The sequence below is a fragment of the Haemaphysalis longicornis genome, unplaced genomic scaffold (assembly GCF_048455015.1).
Source record: "Haemaphysalis longicornis isolate Haplotype H1 unplaced genomic scaffold, Haemaphysalis longicornis Haplotype H1 scaffold_2, whole genome shotgun sequence".
NCBI classification, from domain to species: domain Eukaryota; kingdom Metazoa; phylum Arthropoda; class Arachnida; order Ixodida; family Ixodidae; genus Haemaphysalis; species Haemaphysalis longicornis.
In genome coordinates this window covers 97,441,482-97,459,617 of record NW_027526295.1, presented here as the reverse complement: position 1 = coordinate 97,459,617, position 18,136 = coordinate 97,441,482, and the positions used below count along the sequence as shown (strand labels likewise).

At 45.3% G+C, this 18,136-nt stretch overlaps 1 protein-coding gene across 1 annotated transcript; it reads right to left on the bottom strand.

Annotated features, from left to right (window-relative positions):
• Nucleotides 1-16,930, bottom strand: LOC144169044 (ribonuclease H2 subunit B-like). The gene is made up of 10 exons (XM_077698040.1): nucleotides 16,718-16,930; nucleotides 16,406-16,468; nucleotides 15,903-16,007; nucleotides 14,772-14,836; nucleotides 11,846-11,957; nucleotides 5,052-5,225; nucleotides 3,572-3,653; nucleotides 3,362-3,455; nucleotides 2,477-2,548; nucleotides 1-1,513 (listed from the first exon to the last, which is right to left on the bottom strand). Exons 1-10 carry the CDS (start codon nucleotides 16,791-16,793, stop codon nucleotides 1,421-1,423), a joined length of 936 nt encoding a protein of 311 aa, XP_077554166.1. The 5' UTR covers nucleotides 16,794-16,930; the 3' UTR covers nucleotides 1-1,420.
• Between the last annotated feature and the right edge of the window lie 1,206 nt (nucleotides 16,931-18,136).

Below are 18,136 nucleotides of genomic sequence, written 5' to 3'. Positions count from 1 at the left end.
TTTTCGCTTGCAAACGCTTTATTTGTTACAAAAGAGTTGCACAAACCACAGAAGCAGGTCATTTGAGAGATACTGCCAAAATATCGCCTGACATACAAGCTCAAATTGAACGTAATTTTAAATTAGGGGCCAAAAGGGGTTCACAATCAAGATGGTGGCGACGATGATTGGGAGGAAGAGGTGGCACCTGCGGTGGCCACATATGCTCGGGCCATGGCTGGCTTAGAAAGGATGCGGAGTTACTTTCGCGCAAAGGACAATCCCAGTGCGGACAAAAGTCTGCAATGTTTAGAAACGGAGCTCTTGCTCTCGAAGGGCTGCAGCACGCGACAGCAGACGGTGACAAACGTGTAAAAGTGAAAAAAAACGTAAATGCTCATGTTTGCCTTCTGATTGCTTTTTTTTACTGCATACGTTTCCCCTGGGAGCGTTCTATTGCGTACATTATCATACGTTTTCCCAGATGGTACGTTTCTCCCCTGCGTTTTTGTTAAAAACGTATCAACAAGGTTCTACTATGTAAATAAATCTAATTTTGGCGCCATAAACAGGAGAAAAAAATTCTAGAAGTGGGAGGCAACTTGATCAGCACAAGCTAGCAGCTCTCGCAGAAATGCACAACAGATGATGATGATGATGACGAAAACTGTGCCATGCACAGAAATACAGAGATTTTTTCTTGGAGCTAAGCATATTCCTACTATATGGAGAGCAGGTCATGTTGGGAAAAGAGGTCTTGCTCCCAAAGATGTGGGTTCGATTACAGCTGTGGCGGTTGTTTTTCTGATGGAGGGGAAGAACACAAATGCCCGAATGCTGAGATTACAGCTCACATTAAAGATCCCCAGGTGGTCAAAATTAATGCAGAGCCTTTTACTACGGCACGTCTCAGAGCCCAGGTGTAGCTTCGGCGTGCAAAACCCCAAAATTTAAATCTTTGGAAAGGTTTCGCTAAATGCAGCCAAAATGCAAAAAAAAAAAAAGAATAATCTAAGCCGTTTTCCATCCCTAACCTTCTGCACTTCATCAGCTGATGGACTATTGTACAGAAGGAGCTATCGCAAAGAAGTGTGCACTTATAGATGGACACAGGACACGAGAAACCGCAGGCACTCGGTCCATAAATGCTAACGTTGAAAACGACGTCAAAAATTACGTCCCCCCCCCCCGCCTCATTTTCACAAGTAGCGCTTGGTTCATTTCACAGCTTTCATAAAAGCCCCCACTCACCAACAACTATCAACTTCTAAGGCGAGCACTTCTGCAAGTCGCCTTAGAGTGCCTTTTCAGCTGGGAGGAAGGAGAAGGAGGGGTGAGTAAAGTGCGTTTGGCAACACTTCTGCACAACACGTGGACCGTGCCTGGGCCTACACAAGGCCACGTTTTGGGGGCGGGGAGTGGCATAGCATGCCCGTCCCCATCACCTCTTGGCAAAGAAGCTTGAGATGCTCTTCATGCCCGTCTTGTCCACCTTCTGGAGTTTCTTCTGGCTCACGCTCAGCTTGGTTGCTGGCTAAAAACATAAAAGAGAAAGCTGGTTGCAAGAAACTTGCACTGGCTATGCAATCAGCGCCCCGCGTTCTTCAATATGCGGTCGAAACTCGTTATAGCGAAGTAGTATTGGGACAGTAATATAGTTTGTTATACCCGATATTCGTTGTAACAGTAGAGCTAAAAATCAGTTCAAAGCAATCTGTAATCTGGCTCCCGCAAAAATCTTGATACCAAAACACATCAGGCTTGCACGTTTCGACATCTGCGATGCTTCCTTAATGCGAGCTACGCGATTACGAGAGCCCATGGCGCACTCTTGGTATTCTTGGCTTGCACAGAAGCCCACATACATGGTTGCACTCGTACGCTTGGCGGTAAGCTTTAACTACTTCTTTACGTTGCATTTCCATTGGCAAGGCTTCTCGTCATAGTTTCATAGCTGACTAAACCACCGCACGTTCGCAGAAGTTATAATTAATAGCTACTACAGGCATCCGTCGTCCCCTTTGATTCCACAACGGGCACAATTGCAGTTAGTAACTGGTGGCACGGCATCTAAAGTTGAAATGTCTGTTACAAGCGAGATTGTTGACCAAAATTCAAGGATAACTTGTTTTTTATAACCAACTATTTTCTACATCCGATGTCTGGTATAAAAGAGGTCAACCTAATCAGAAAGATAGGGAAGCCATCCATGTGTGTGAATGGTGTCTCTTATACTTGATTGTCTCTTACATCTATGCCTCTTATAACGAGGTTCAACTGCAGTTGTTTTATAAAAAATTGTCCAATATACCTCTGTAGATATGCACCTCTGTCGATGAGCTTTATTTGAGTTGTGGAGAATACCTACACTTTTGTGGCTTAAGAAGTGGTTAAGTTACTATGGCTAAAGGCCTTGGCCAATTGTTTGCGTTAAAACATCCATATACAGAACTTCCAGATCTTGTATTTTTAAATATTGGTAAGTGAAAGTCGATACCTTGGTGGGGCCATTTTTGGGTGTACCCTGGGTATAGTCCTCCAGCGGTTCAACTTTCTCGCCCTTTTTTTTCTGCAAAGAGAAGATCCGTGGCTACCAGGTTAGTCCCAATGTCAAACACTCCACCAAAAATAATGCACGAGACAATATTCTAAGATGCCGGTTCTTCCACGACAGACTATCTTGCTTGCTATTAGCTTATTTTTTTCTTCACATTTTTTGCTTAACTTGCTAAACTCCTACAACATTTAACGCTTAGAGCCCATAAAGAGAACAAAAAAGTCGTAAGGCATAAGAATACAAAGCAAACGGCAAAAGCTATCTGCCTAATGATCATTACCTGCACAGCTCATTCAAAAGACAGGCTGACTTCGTGTTCGACAATTTTTTCAATTAAGGGTTAGCATTCAATCAGCACCGCAGAAACAAAATAAACCTGTGAATGACAGCAGCACACCTTTTCGATTGGGAAAAAGAAAAAATGAATTGAGCCTGTAACAAAGTGTAATGATAACAATTTTATAATATGACAGTGCCTCTGTGCATGACCTGCACCTCTATATGACTTGCCATGACTTGCCTTTCTTTTCTGTCAGCACAACTCAGTCTACTTTAGTATGGGCACCATTGCATGATGGCGTTTACGTGAAAATATTTCTGGTTCATTGCACTTGACGGTCTGTCACAAATTGGAGCTTTTTCTGCCCTTTCCCCAACTTCTCTCTTACCAGATTGTTATCTTAGATGTAGATATGGACACACGGATAACAGGTTAGGTGGCACTAACAGAGGTCAGCTGGCTCCGCAAACGCCTTCACATTTAGAAAATGCAGAAAATGAATGCAGGAGCAACGCAAGAGAGCAGACACAATACAATGTCCGTACCTTGGCTGGCGGAGAGTGCGGTGGAGAGCTCGGCGCCGCATCTTCTTTATTTTCAGCTTTTTTCACCTTGTCATTTGCCGGCTTCTTATCCAGACTGCAAAAGTTAACAGCACACGTTTGCTGCACAGCACCAGCATGACGCCAACACAAAGAAGGCAGTTTGCAACATTGCACCGTTCATCCCCATTACATGAAGTGCAGGACACGTACCCAAGTGACGACTTCAGCGCAGAGCCCAATGCTGGGGGCACGTAATCCGCAACAATGGAGTGCGCTGCTGTCATGTAATCCTCTGCAAAGTGTGTGGGAGAATAAAAATGTAAAAACCGTAATGGCAACTTAAGACGGCATAGAGCTGTGCTCTAAGCTCAAGCAGATATGGTTGGATCAAGTTCCACGGGCGAAATACTTTGTTGTGTGTAAATTTGCTGGTAGGGAAATGACACTAGTAGGATGAAAAAAAAAAAACTCAGTTTCACTCTGGAAACTATAAACCAACAGCTTCTAAAATGGAACCAGGTACCATTGGAACAATACGTGCAAAGGCAGTCATTTCGTTCAAGCTTCTTTCTACATTAGAAGCTAAGGGGTTAAAATTTGTACACAATGTGTGCAGTATTTTCATGCCCCTGCAAATAATGTAGTCACAGGTGTCTCTGTGTTACACTTCCATGAAAAGTATTGGCAGGGCAAGTAGGAATGGGGCCTGGAAGTTTGTGCTCACTCAACCGTCTGCTTTCGGTTCTGAATCAAACTAGATTCACATACATATAGGAGAAGCTGCCCTCTCCACTGTGCTGGAGGGTTTTACACAGCAGCAAAAGATTACACAGACACCTCAGCACAGTGATAGCAAAAGCACGAGTGTCCAATGACTGAACGTGTCATTACTATCACGATTTCTTTCGTTTTGCATCTTTTTCTTTTCATGGTTACTATGACGTCGCACATACACACATTTGCATCTCCAAACACTGAGGACATACAGCCGAGACGCACTCTGCAACTCGCTTAATTGCTGCTTTTACAATTAGCAGGCTCAAACTACTCATGTGGACCTCAGTTGATGTCTCCAACACCAATTCCAAGTCAAAAGCCACAACACATTCCCTGGGCATGTGTATTTATTCAGCTAGAAACGCCAAGCTGTGGCAGCATTGGAGATGTCTCTTACAGGTTTTCCTGCTCAATTTAATCCAATCGCCATCCAATTTAATCCAGGTGCCAGCCAATTTTACCCAAGCGCCATGTAATTTAATTCAAACGCCAATTTATTCCAGGTGCCAGCAAATTTAAACCAAATGCGAACCAATTTCATCCCGTCGCCAACCAAATTAGTCAAGCTGTCAGAAAGTTCTGCAGGAGTGGGTTGTGCAAAATTAGGCACAGCTTTGCAGGCTTTGTTGCATGTGGTGTGGTGAAACATGGTGTTTCTTGATTCATTATGCGCAAAGTGCACACAGCTTAGCGGGCTTTTCTTTATGGGAATAAATTGAGCAAGAAAACCTGTAGTCTTCTGTATCGGAGGTCCCCTGTTCAAATCCCACCCAGACCCAAATTAACCCAACTTTTCAACTAAATTGCCTAATTTTTTTATTCTTTGAGCTGTCACACTTAGTGTGCCGGGAAAACCGGTTTTCTCACTTACTAAGCTAACTAATGCTTCTGAATTAATAAACGCGGGTCTCACCGTTTGTGGGTCGGCTGTCGCGTTTGCTCCGGACGAGGGCTGCACTAACACACGCGGCCCCAACCTGGATGTCTGCAGACTCGAGCGCAGCTGCCACGGCCTTCGTTCGCTTGGTCAGCCAGCTCAGGCACTTGGACTCGTTGAACCGGTACACCCGTTCGTCCCCGCCCAGCTCTGCGAGACAGCACAGCATGGTTAGTTAGCGCGAAAAAGTGGTGTAAATATAGATGATGCTGGACTATGCTCCCAAGTGCAACTAGGCCTCAGGAGGTGATTAATCACCACTCACACTTATCACCCCTGCGACTGAACGGGAACATGTTAGACGGGTCCGCGACGATCCCACCACACTAGAAGCAATCACCGAGTACGCCCTTGAAAGCAGACTACAAATTAGTGTAACGGCCTGTTAGACTTCCCCGTTCTACCTACAATGTGAACTGACTGCAGCGGGCACTGTTTTCAGTGTGAACCGCATTGTCTACAATATGAACTGCACATTTAAGTGCGAGCTGTGCATTTTAGTGCCCCTGACTGACTTTAATGGGTTCATTTTGTGATTAGGACGCCAATACTGCAACTGTGTACATTGTGCGAGTTGTGACCTTCCCCTTTTCCCCTCATCCTTTCTCCCCCCAGGGCCCCAAGGCCTCTCGTCTAATAAAGTTTTTTCACTTCTTCACTTATACTGTCACATCTTATGTGCCCAGAGTTGCTGCATTTAGGCACTCTTTCGTTGTCAAGTCAACTGTTCAGTGGAACAACTTGAAATTGTGTGTATTCAATTAACAACACCACTGACTCATTTGAAGTAAATTTGAAAGCGTTCTTTACGTGAACTTGTGTTCTGTATTCTCACCCAGCAACAGCCCAAGACAGTTTGCAGTATTGGAAATGGTAGTAGCATTAATTAGAAGTAGTAGTAAAGTAGAAAACTTTATTATAAAGTCAGACTATTTAGCTCTCAGAGGGTGGTGCCCTTAGTCCAGGGCCCCATTTGCTGCTCCAATCCGTCTTGCCCGGTCGATCAGTCCAAGCTGGACATCCAAGGCTGAGCTGGAAAAAAGCGCCTTCCCATCCGGAGGGGGAGGGGTTGGGTATAGGCAATTGGGTCGGGGGTTTGGTGAATTCCCATGTGGAGTGGCACAGGTTCGGGTGTCCTCCGCAGGATGGGCATCTGTCTGGGTACATGGTAGGGTAGAATGTGAGCCAAAGCGAGAGGCTAGGAAATGTGTTAGTTCGTAGCTGGCGCCATGCAGCGGCTTCCTCACGGGTGAGTTGCGCATGTGGCGGAGGAAGTGTCCTACGGGAGAGTCTGTAGTGTTGTAGTATATGTGTGTATGTGAGTGGGATACTTTCTGTCTTGTCTGGTTTGGGTTGGTCTTCCGCTGGCGCCCGGAGGGTGAGGCTTTGGGCTACCGCACGAACGCATTCATTGCCAGGGAAACACGCATGCCCAGGTGTCCAGATTAGACGGACTGGTAGAATCTGTTGGTTTCGCTGCAGGATGTGATAGGCGGTCGGGGTGATACGTCCTTGCGCATAATTTTGGCATGCCTCTTGTGGGTCGGGTATGATACTTATTGGGTTCCCTGAACGGCGAGTGCTGATAGCGAGTGCTATTGCACACTCTTCCACTTCCATGCTGTTCCCGGAGCGTATGGTGGCTGACGTTACCGTCTCACCCCTCCAGTCGCTACCGCTGCCACCTTGGCATTTATGGCTGGATAGTCTGCTGCATCCGTATAGAGGGTATCGGGGTTACTGCCGTATATGCGGTGCAAGGCCTTAGCCCGCGTGGCACGCCTGCCGGCATGATGTTCTGGATGCATTTTTCTGGGTATGGGTGATACTGTTATTCTCGCTCTAACTTCCGGAGGTATTGGTTTGCGCTTGCGAAGGGCAAGTTCAGACGTCGAGTACCCTAGTTGTCGGAGGACGTGTCTCCCTGTAGGGGTGCGTTTCAATCTTTCTAATTGACTGATTTTTTGTGCTTCGATTAATTCCATCGTGGTATTATGTAAGCCCAATCGTAATAAAACAGGTTCGTTGAGGCATCGACAGGGATGCGTGTCGCCGCCTTTACGGTGGTGCACATTAGGGTGTCCAGCTGCTTAGTCTCTACCTGGGTAAGTCGGTGGTAAGGTACACGATAGGTTATGCGGCTTATGATCAGAGCCTGCACGATGCGTAGTACGTGCGCTTCTTTAAGGCCGTGGCGGCGGTTGGTTATCCTTCGGATCATGTGGATTATTTGATTTATTTGTTTTTTTAGTAGTCCCAAGGTGTATGTGGCCTTCGCGTTCGTTTGCACATGCAGCCCTAGCAACCGTAGCCTGCCTACTCTGTTAACTGGCTCGCCCTCGACAGTGACCATAATGTCGGGCGGTGGGTTGATTTTCCGGCGGCCTTTTCTGACCATGAGCAGTTCTGATTTTTGTGGGCTGCTGGTTAGTCCCCCTGTCCTTGCATACTGTTGGGTGGCATTCGCTGCTTCCTGTAACGCATCTTGTATTTCTCCATCAGAGCCGCTGGTGGCCCAGATGGTAATATCATCCACGTACAGCGCGTGTCTGATTCCCGGAATGGCATCTAGGAGGGGGGGCAGTCAGCTCATTGCTAATTAGAAAGACGACGCACAAAATTCATGTCTCCCTTAGTGACCGATGGTTGTACTTTCCACGGTTCAATATGTTATCAGCTACTGCTGAACCTTAATATCATGAAAACTTATTTTACGAATACCTCTGAATTACTAAACAAATTTGACTTCCGTAGCAGTTTTTTTGTAAGCTCAATGCTTTCTCGATAAAACGAAGTTCTCGGTTTTAACAAAATAATCACTATTTTGTTAAAACCGAGAATTGTGAGAGCATATGAGTGCCCTCACAATTTCGAACCAAGAAGTCCAAAAATAAGTGGAACTGTGAAGGATAAAAAATCTCTCACGCAAGTTCCGCATTTGAATGTTTTAGTGGGCATTAGTGGGCACTTGTATCAGTTGCGTTATGGCTTGGTTTAACAAAAGCTCACGGCACACAACAGCAGGAGTGAAATACACTTCGAACTCGACATTACAAAGCCGTTAAAATCATCCGTTTAGTACTTCATTAAATGAATTCAGTTGACAACAATTCCAGGTAACCTGCCCATTGTGAGCACTCATCCACAATGTCTGTGGAAAAAATTCATGATGCCAATTTTAAAGGCGATAGTCTTTCTTGGGCTACTTAAACCCAGAAATTCTGGCCTGTCTGTATGTCTGTCTGTCTGTGACTCGATTCAGCCACCCGGCCAAAGTAAAATTGATATTGCGCAATAGTCTTATTTACTCACAGCCACATGTAAACGTCTAAGCCCGGTTTATATGTTCATACTTGTCAACTTTGTTGATTAAGAACAAGCCATTACGCAAATATAAGACAGGAAATTAGTACACAAGGGATATTTACAGTGTTCCTTTATTAAAAAATTCATGGATGCTTGGTTTTTCGATTGCTAATGATATTCTACATCTACTGCACAAAACTGCCGCCTCCTGGCGGCATATGAAAAATCACGCGCCAATAGCAATGAAAGGTTCCACTAGCTAGGTTACACGTTCTGCTTGGAACGCACGTGGAGCACGGCGACGCGGCTCTATAAACCTTCTAGTCGGCCGCCTCCATTCACGCACATCTCCGCCGTACTGCAGCGCTGGCATCGAGGAACCCCGCCTGTAGCAGTGGAACATGGTAAATTCAAATCGCCTTGCGCAAACCTTTAGTGTGTTTACCTTGGGATGAGCGCGACGGTACAGGAAGAGCATGAGAGGTGAGTGGGAAAGCAAAGGGGGGATTTCCTCGGCAAATGTCTACAAAGACTATCGTCTTTTGACGACATTTGCAACGAAAGGAGCAGATACGCGGCCAATTTTTTTTAAATCAGTGGAGCTCCACGTTCGTCAGAGCATGTGTGATGTTTTGCTGCTCACCAAATTCTTGTACGCCAGCTACAGACACACACACACACAGTCACCTGAACTGCTTTCGTTCGCAATTTCAAACGCTGTTCAAGCACACAAACTGGAAAGAAAAAAGAAAACTGAGAGGAAAAAAATTACGCCCACCTCCCCTCGCGGGAACCCTGGTGTGATGCGACACTGAGGGGGGTTCAAGCGCAAGCGGAGAGTAACCGTCGACCGAAAGGCCACCAGAGAGCGGCACACCGGTTATATGCGCAGCGCGCCCAAAGGACAGGAGACCGCGGAGAGAAAGAGTACTGCACATGCGCAGCACCGCGCGCAGCGCCGCCCACCGGCGTAGTGAGAGCGCGCTGGGCAGCACACGCTCTCACCTGGGCACGCGCCGGCGCCAGTGCGTCTGCCGCGGCTATGACGCAACACAATCCAACACAATCCACTTTAATCCAATCCAATCCAATCCAATGCCCCTCGCGAGAGTGTTCGCTATCGGGAGGAGAGGGGGAGAGTGGCTGCGGACAACGGACGCACGCAGGAAGGACAGGGCCGCCGACAAGAGATGCTCTGAGCGTCGCATCTAAAAAAGTATTTTTTGTGCCACTCCGCAATCCCCCCTCTAGTAGCTCCTGGATTCTTTATCTGTAACAGCTAATTGGCAAAAGGGTTGCAGGCCTGCACCTACTTAACTCTGCATGTGTTATTTGCACTGATCAGAGGTCATAAAACTCTTACATAAACAAATCACCTCTCCCTGGTAGCAATGCACGAGTACAAAATGTACGTCCCAGCACTAAGCATAATCGCGTAGTCTCATCAGCCAGGTTTGCGTGTAAGCCTAAGTTTCGAGCTTACTTCAAGCAACACTTTTATTTTCACTGTCTAGGACCGAAAAAGGCGAAAATTACCCGAGTGAGTGAATAAAATTTATGTAGATGAGCTTCAGGCACTGATGGTTGGGCACCTGCCCGGAAGGGGCCTCCTCTAGTCCGGGAAGCCCTGGTCAACGCTGGTTGCCCCAGCGCTCTCCACCAGGCTACGCTGGACTGAGAGGTCGGAGCTGGCCAGCTGACCCACCCACTGCTCGTACGTTGGGTGAGAATTGGGGGTAAGGGATGGGGTTTTCTGACACTCCCATACCATGTGGCACAGGGTGCCAGGTTGGGGACAGAAGTTACACGTAGAGTAGTAGAGGGTGGGGTACATGGCATGGAGGACAGTGGGCTGAGTATAGGAACTTGTCTGAAGTCGACGAAAGGCAGACGCCTCTGCTCTGGATAAATGGGGATGTGGTGGCGGGAAGCGTCGTCGTTCGTAGCGGTAATGGGTGAGGATGTCTCTGTATGAAGTAAGAGTAGCAGGCCTGGAAAAGCGAAGGGGCTGCGTGATTTCGCCTTCTTTAGAAACAGCCCAGTGGGCATGAACGCGGGCAGCCGTGTGTCGCCTCGCTTCCCTCAAAGTACTCGTGTCCGGGGGTCCAGATCATGTGCATTTCCGGGTGATGGCGCACACTTTGCAGAATTTTTGGGGCCGCGGGTGTTATGCTAACTATAAGGAAGTTGCGGCAGGCAGCTTGTCAGTCTGTCATTACAGTGAGGTAGTCACTTTCAGTGGTGGCGGCTAGACCGACGGCAAGTTCTCCTGCTGCCTCAATAGACGTCGTGGGAACTGTAGCGGCTGTCAGTTCTGCACTGTTGGCATCGGTGACACATACGGCATGAGCAGGTTGTTGGTGGTACGAAGAGGCATCCGTGTAACGAGTACAGGGAGAGTTGGGGAAGCGTTTTCTAAGGGCTTGTATCTTGGCTTCTCAGCGTGCCTTGTTATAGATGGGGTGCATATTCCTAGGAATGGGTGCGACTTTGATGTATTGTCGGATGGCTAGAGGGATGCGTTGCCTCTGTTCGCAGTTTGGGGGAAGCCCGCAGCCCAGCCGGGTAACTAGCCCTGCCGGTTGGCGTGAGCTTGAGTCGTGTGAATTGGAAAATGCGATCTTTCATTTTCCCAGACTTGCTGAACTGCCCCAGAATACTGGTTTTCCCGACCGGTAGGGGTCTGGCAAGCATGTCTTTGAGCTGACTGCATGCAAGTCGAGCCTACACCCAGGGAACATGCCTCTAACAAACCGACCAAGGGACAAGAATTATGCCTATTTATCTGCAAAAGAAAAGGGGTAGGATATTACTTAAATTACTGCATGCACAAACTAATTCTTGTTACCATTATTATCATCTCACATCATTGTTTTATTGTGTGCTCATTTCAATGAACTCTTTCTTTTTTTTTTTTTCACAAACTAAGTAGGCGAGCGAGCGAAATGTGCAGGCAAGCTCCTCTTCTCCATAGAGCTAAACACTGTGCCCAGCTAAGATCTTCAGCATCATCAAAAATGCCCCTTCCTTCTCCCTTCCAAGAAAAATACCCTGAAGTTTTATACCCTGTGTAAGCAAGTTCAAGCATGTTTTTTTCAATAACCACACTACTGAATATGCTCACTTTTCTCAAGAGCAGCTGTTATGAGTGAATATTTGTTTATATGTCCACATACTCTCTGTATCGAACAAGTTTTCGAAATGCGCGAACGGTGAATTGAACTACTTTTGCGTGAATTTTTTTTAGTAAAGGCTGTATTCCTAAAAATGAAAACATCAGTGCCGTTTTTCAAGCCACAAAGATGCAAAAAATGCGATAAAATTAAAAAGGCACAAAAACAAATGGGTGTAAATAAAGGCAAAATTTGCAGAGAAAAATAAACCCCGATAAGCACATGCTAAACTTGTATAGGCACTCATATACTGATAAATCTACATACAGGGACTGATATACTTATACACACCTTTGATGTCAGCTATGTGCTCCAATCGGCCGCTGCAGAATCGGATAGCAGTGACTAGCTCAGGATAAGAGTTGTCCTCAATGAAGTCCTCGAGTGGCCGGAACTTGTCACCCTGCCGCGAAACAAATTCAATTCAATTTGCAACTGAATTAAAACACTGTAGCTGGCTAAACATACGTGCCAATTCAGGCCAAATGAATCCGAGATTGTGCAAAAACGGGAGAAAAATGTGCATGAAGGCGCTTGTTTTAGACAAGAAATTCTGTCTTTGTGTTCCATTGTACCTCTCTGCCAAAACAAAATGACAGCAAACAAAAGAAATTGGTGGTTGCGAAAGGCAAATTTAAAACTTGCGGCATCTGTTAAAATTGAGGTAAAAAAAAGAGTAAAACTGGTATTGAAATTTAAAGCTTTTCTTGCTTTTAAAAGTCCCACTGTTATACCAAGCACTATTTCGCGTAAAATTAACTGCAGTATCAAAGTAACTCAAAAAGTATCTAATCAGAAATTGATTGGTTTATGAAAATTCATTTTCCAAATCTGAGCAAGCATGCAAGACAAGTTGCAATTCACACATCTTGATTATATGAATTCAGCCGCAATACCACCTGTCATTTTTACAAACTAGATAAAATACCGTATTTTCGCACATATAGCCTGCCCCTGCACGTAATCCGCACCCCCACTTTCAGTCTGCCGGGGAAAAAAAAGAAAAGAAAAATCCTCGAGAATTGGCCGCACATTTGATTCAGGAAAGGCTGCACCACAGCTACTGCTCAAGCAACACATCACATACCACGTAGACAGAAACAGCGTATATTTAGCAGCTAGAATACAGTGACTGCAAAGCAAAAGTCACAATTCACTAACAAAATTCAGTTGTTACAGTGCAGTTGCACTTGTTTTTTCTTTTCTCCCTTGCCTTTGTATGTTTTGAGCAATTGCTGCCGTGGAAGGCTTGGTTAGTTTTACTGCGTAGGAGCTTCACGGCACAATGCGCGTTGCCGTGAAACTGCACCAAAGGAAAAACCACGCGCAGTATCCGCACCCGTTTTGCCACTGAAATTTTTGCATTATTGGTGCGGGTATAGTACACTCAAAAATACGGTACTTCTTTTCGTTGCGAAGCTAGTCACTGCAACGATGCCTTTGCCAGCTAGGGCAGTGCAGTGTACAGTGCTGGGACACCTGTAACACCTTGCAATGCCTCAACAAAGAACTTTTTAAGTGTTAAAACACACAGAAATCCAAACACAGTGCTACGAAATTCTTTCGCGAGTCACCCAAGGCTTGGTGCCAAAGTACGCACTTGGCGTTGCACCGGCAGAAGTCTTACACGGCGTGGTGCAAAGATCAAACCAAGTCAGTCACTAATAAAGGCTGGTATAGCACTCAAGTACAAGTGCTCAGTTGGAGTCCAATGCATTTCAAAAGACGTGTGGCTGCCGAAGAAAAAAACAAATTACTCAGGGGCAATTAAGTCTGCTTACATGGTTTGAATGCAAAAGCATCACGGCAATCGAAATTGGTTAACTGAACGTGAGCATCTGACGACAGCCACCATCTTTACAGTCCAATCCCTCGCAAAGAGCATCCCTGGATTGTGGGTGGCTATGTTGCGATTGCTGTCAAATGGTAATGGGTGAATGGGACACGAGCTTCTGAAAGAAGCCGTCGACATCACTCACCAATTTCCTTGACCAGGTACGTGACCAGTGTATACTATACTGGGAAGCTACGATACTGTATTATGGTGTCTTTATAGAATGACACACACGCAATAAGGTACTGCCAGGGCAAGCCACAATGCTTTTGCACTAAAAGCACGAAAGCAAACTAAAGTGTACCTCAAAAGCCATGTTCCGTGTAGCTTATGTGCAGGGTAGGTTATTACACGTGCATGCCACTGCGATTACACGAGCTCAATTCGGTCTCGAGAGCAGTTTATTTTTATTTTTAATTGAAGGCACGAGAAACTTGGTGTCATCCACTGCTCATGTCAGGTTTTTCGCCTCACGAAGAGCATAATGCTTTTGCATTAAAAAATTAAAACGAGCTAACCAAAAACATGGCTGACACTGTCATCCTTCAGCTGAACAATGCACACTTTCTGAAGAAAAAAAAGTTGTAAATTATAAACTTACTCTCCAAACACCATGACCTTTTACAATACTTTCAGCAGTGTTTGTGATCCAACATCACTACTTCCCGCTAAAAGATCAATTATGGCTTTCCCTCATTAAATAACGGGGGTGGGGGGTCCTGAAAAGGAACTGATGCCAAGGCTACAAAATGACTACAAACCTACAAAATGACTACAAACCTACAAAAGACTACAAACCAAGATGACTACAAACATGGCTACAAACCTTTACAGAAATATGGCCATACGTTGTGACAATTCAAGCACAGCAGCAGTTGTTGTGGTGTGCCTGGAAAACCTACTTGAACCCACTTAAAGCTTTGGAGAGACCCGCCGCAAACTTAAGTGTGCTCTGGCATGCTGGTAAGCACACTCTTGAAAAAAAAACTGCATCCCGTATTTACAGCTGCGACCATAATTTTGCAGAGGACCAAAAACAACTGGTACGAAGTGATCAGTGTCCTATGCATAATAGAAAGGATAGAGTTAAAGAGACACAGAACACTGGCTCAATGATAATTTGGAGGTAGATTGCGTTGTCCTCCGCAACTTAGCAAGCTCCTACCTCGTTAGCGACAATGGCTGCACCTGCTTTGAACTGATCAACAAAAACGTGTCTTTCCCACGTTGCAAAACACAGGGCGCAAATTGAAGGTGCTGTAAACATGCAGTCTAGGATTTGTATTCGGTAGGTACAACTATTGTGGAATTGAACCACGATGAATTGAACCGCATGAAATTGAACCACGAGCTGTGTAAGGACACACTCTGCAGCACCGGTACCTTATGAAGAAGAGCTGCCGCAAAGTAGAGGGGATCCATTGCAGTGCCAACATACAGCGATCCATCTGCACACATAGGGGAGACAAGAATTCCCAATTCATAATAGCAGCTAAGCACACATTTCTTATTAGAGATACACATTCAGCAATGCACCAACACTACAACGAACACCTGGAACTAACAAAAACACAATACAACGTGCCGCATCATTATGTTGCTAATTCTTGTTGCTGCTTTAGCGCGCAACCGACACTGGCGTTGTAAACAGTGTTTCACTTCCGCCTCGTCCACTTATTCTTTGAATTTTGCAACAACACCTTTCAGACATGCTATATATGACCTTAGAAGAAATCAGGCCACCCTTATAAGAGTTCTGGCTATATGTGAAGTCGAGGGTTTGACGAACATCAGAAAAAACGTAAGGCAATGTTGGGAGCACGCAAGCTTTTCAATGGGCTAGGATTCACTTTCAAACTGTTCCAGACTCACTTCGAGGAAACGATTCTGTGTGTACATGCACATGTTAACACTGCTACTGGTAACTTAAGTATTATTCTAGAGTACTCTGTTTAACGACCATTTGAAAGCAAATAACAACAACAAAACGTCGAGCGTGACACGATAAACGATAGTAACAGACACGGCGTCATGAAAAGCATTGTGTGGAAGACATTAAACTTCAAATAAACGAGAAAGACTGACTGTAGAGCAGCAATAATGAAGCACTCCATTACTTAAATTCCTTGTGAACAACAACAGTGCTATTCATGCTAAGTGAAAATAGTATATACCAAGCCCCTGGTCAAATATACTCCACTCGATCAAAAAGCGTGGGCTTAGTTTAAATTACGATGGAATAACAACAAACCCACCTTGTAAGGTCCCACTGAAGGGTTACACCTTTTTTTAAGACAACTAAAAAAATGACGTGTTAGTGCCAAGCATGCTCTAAATGGTACCTTCATCATGTTGCGTGCAACAATGTGTGGGAATTAAGTCCGCAAAGACAGCCCTACTATGCCTAATTTTTCATTATTTGCACACAATTAGAAAAAATAAACTAGCAAAACTTCGCAATGATGTGAAACTTGTTATGAATGATGTGAAAATGTGAATAATGCTCGCAATTACCTGGCTCCACAAAATCATCCACAGTCCAGGATCCATGTTTTTCCTTGAGCTTAACCAATTCCAGGTATGCGCCTGCGTCAGCTTTGAGAAACAGCGACGATGCCCCTGCGAAAGACGTGGGTAGGCAGTGTCATGTTTTTACGATGGAGACACCAAGTGATCGCTGCCAGCTTTGTTACACTGCCACCTGTGTTGTTAGCTATGTAGCCAACACGGAAATATGCAATACAGGTAGCGTTAACAGAACGCGGAAGTAGGCTCTTTTTCCTTTTTCCGCTGAGAAAAGGCCACAGATTAGCTGAGCACTTCAACCAGTCAATCCCCTGATATCTCCATTAGATTATAGAAGCCACCCTTGCAACAACTGAATCAAAAACACAACTTCTGCTTCAGTTTCTCTCCTCGTAAAAGCACTGAAACAAAAGTTCGTAGCGGTCAAACTACGAGGAACAGAAAAATCCTCGAGGAAAAAGAGCTTGAATCAAAACCGTAAAGCAATGCACCTGTTTTTGGATGAGGCAACGGGACGATGCTATGCGTGTGCTCATCGTCAGTCGCGAACTCCTCTGCAAGCAGAAAGGTAGGTCATGGTAGATAGCGGCGATGGGCTGGATACAGTGCGGCTGTAAAAGCTACACAATGCGCTCAATTTGGTGTGTTTAACGAGTCAGTTTAGAAATAAACGGTCGGCTTGGAGCTTACAGCATGATCTTAAAATAACAAAACAGGTTAAACTTTTGCTAAACACACCAAGCAAGAAAAGAAAACATTTGCGTGCTAACGAAGTATCCGAAATGACATTCAAACTGACTTACTTGGCAGCACGAAAAGTCTTACAGGCTCCTGGGAACTTTCAGACGAAGCCGCGCCACCTTTACGCTGGCGGGTCATCGTTATTTGGCTTCGATATTTGATAACTCGCGCGCAAGCGGCAAAATCGTCAACGTGCGATCAGCTTTTTGCGCGCCAATAAATCCACTAGGATTGGCTTGATTTGGATTCGTACTTGTAGAAATGTGGTAACACACCAGAGTGTAATTAGTTTTCTGGAGTGATGAAGTTTTTGATTAACACTGAAAATAACAAAATTATTGTGATCTGTTAGGGTGTGGAAGTCTAGGACAGTTCATCGTATTGCTTTATAATGCTGCTTATCTATGGACATGCAAGCTAATGCAGCTCAACCGATGCATTTATATTTTTATTTCTTCACAAGCCTGCTCAGTTATTTGAAATATTTATACCCATTCTTTCTTTTTCAAACTACTGAAACACTTTCTTGCTGAAAACAAAACAAAGATGGTTCACCAAGAGGTTCAGTGAACCTCTTCCAGTCCCTCTTTTCTTTCAGCGCTCCTTCAAACAACTGAACTGCTGCTGTATGTCCTAGCTGCAGCCATGGGCGTCGGCAGGGGGTGCAAAAGGGGTACTTGCTCCCTTCGCTCCCCCCACTACCTTACCCCCACCTAAGCCATTCCAGAACTAAGCCTCACCCTCGCCCTCTTTTTGCCCCCCTCAAGACAATATCCTACCGACGACCTTGCCTACAGCCACTAAATTTTGCGCATTCTTGAGGCAAATGTTTCCCATGGCTTGCCCTTGAAGCCCTGACATCAAGTGTTTCAGCTTTCACAATCTCGAGCCTGGAGGCGACACGTTGAAAAGTGGGACTTGTTTCTCTTTCGTGCCCTCATGGATTCTAAAAAGACATGTGCACAATTGTAAAAGAGCAATGTAGTCTGACGGTGGACACCCCGGTCTCGATCGCTTCCTTTCAAAAAAGAGGGCATGGAAGCGTTGGAAGTGTTATTACCTGGCTATCTTTTTACGCCACTAAACAGTCTGAGAAAAATTATTTCAGAAGAGACAAGAGCTCGCATATTCGAATTTCAACACAGCGCACTGGTACGGTACACACATTCACAAATCATGCACTTTTCCTGGCGATGTCTTCAAAAACGTATGCGCGTGCTCAGTGATCGATAAGAACCCCAGATTGTCTGCGCCTTCTTCCTTCGAGACTTGCAAGTGATTCGTGCTCCGCAACACGCAGGGGTACTATAGTGCCCTAAATTTGTATCGCTTAAAAATTTCAGACACTCCGCGGATTTTGTCGTATTAAATTATTATTGATGTTTAATCATTTGGTATACGCAGCTGGCCATATCATGCGAAATATTTTTGGTGATACATGCACTCGAATTTTCGCCGACATCCTAAAATCCCGAGCTCTT

What these genes read in the sequence shown, in the direction of transcription:
- LOC144169044 (XM_077698040.1), bottom strand. Translation starts at nt 16,793, where the DNA reads ATGACCCGCCAGCGTAAAGGTGGCGCGGCTTCGTCTGAAAGTTCCCAG. An exon ending in GTTGCCTCATCCAAAAACAG is followed by an intron (nt 16,008 to 16,405) that starts GTGCATTGCTTT and finishes CGTCTTTCGCAG; the next exon opens with GGGCATCGTCGCTGTTTCTC. An exon ending in CGCACTCTCCGCCAGCCAAG is followed by an intron (nt 2,549 to 3,361) that starts GTACGGACATTG and finishes TTCTCTTTGCAG; the next exon opens with AAAAAAAAGGGCGAGAAAGT.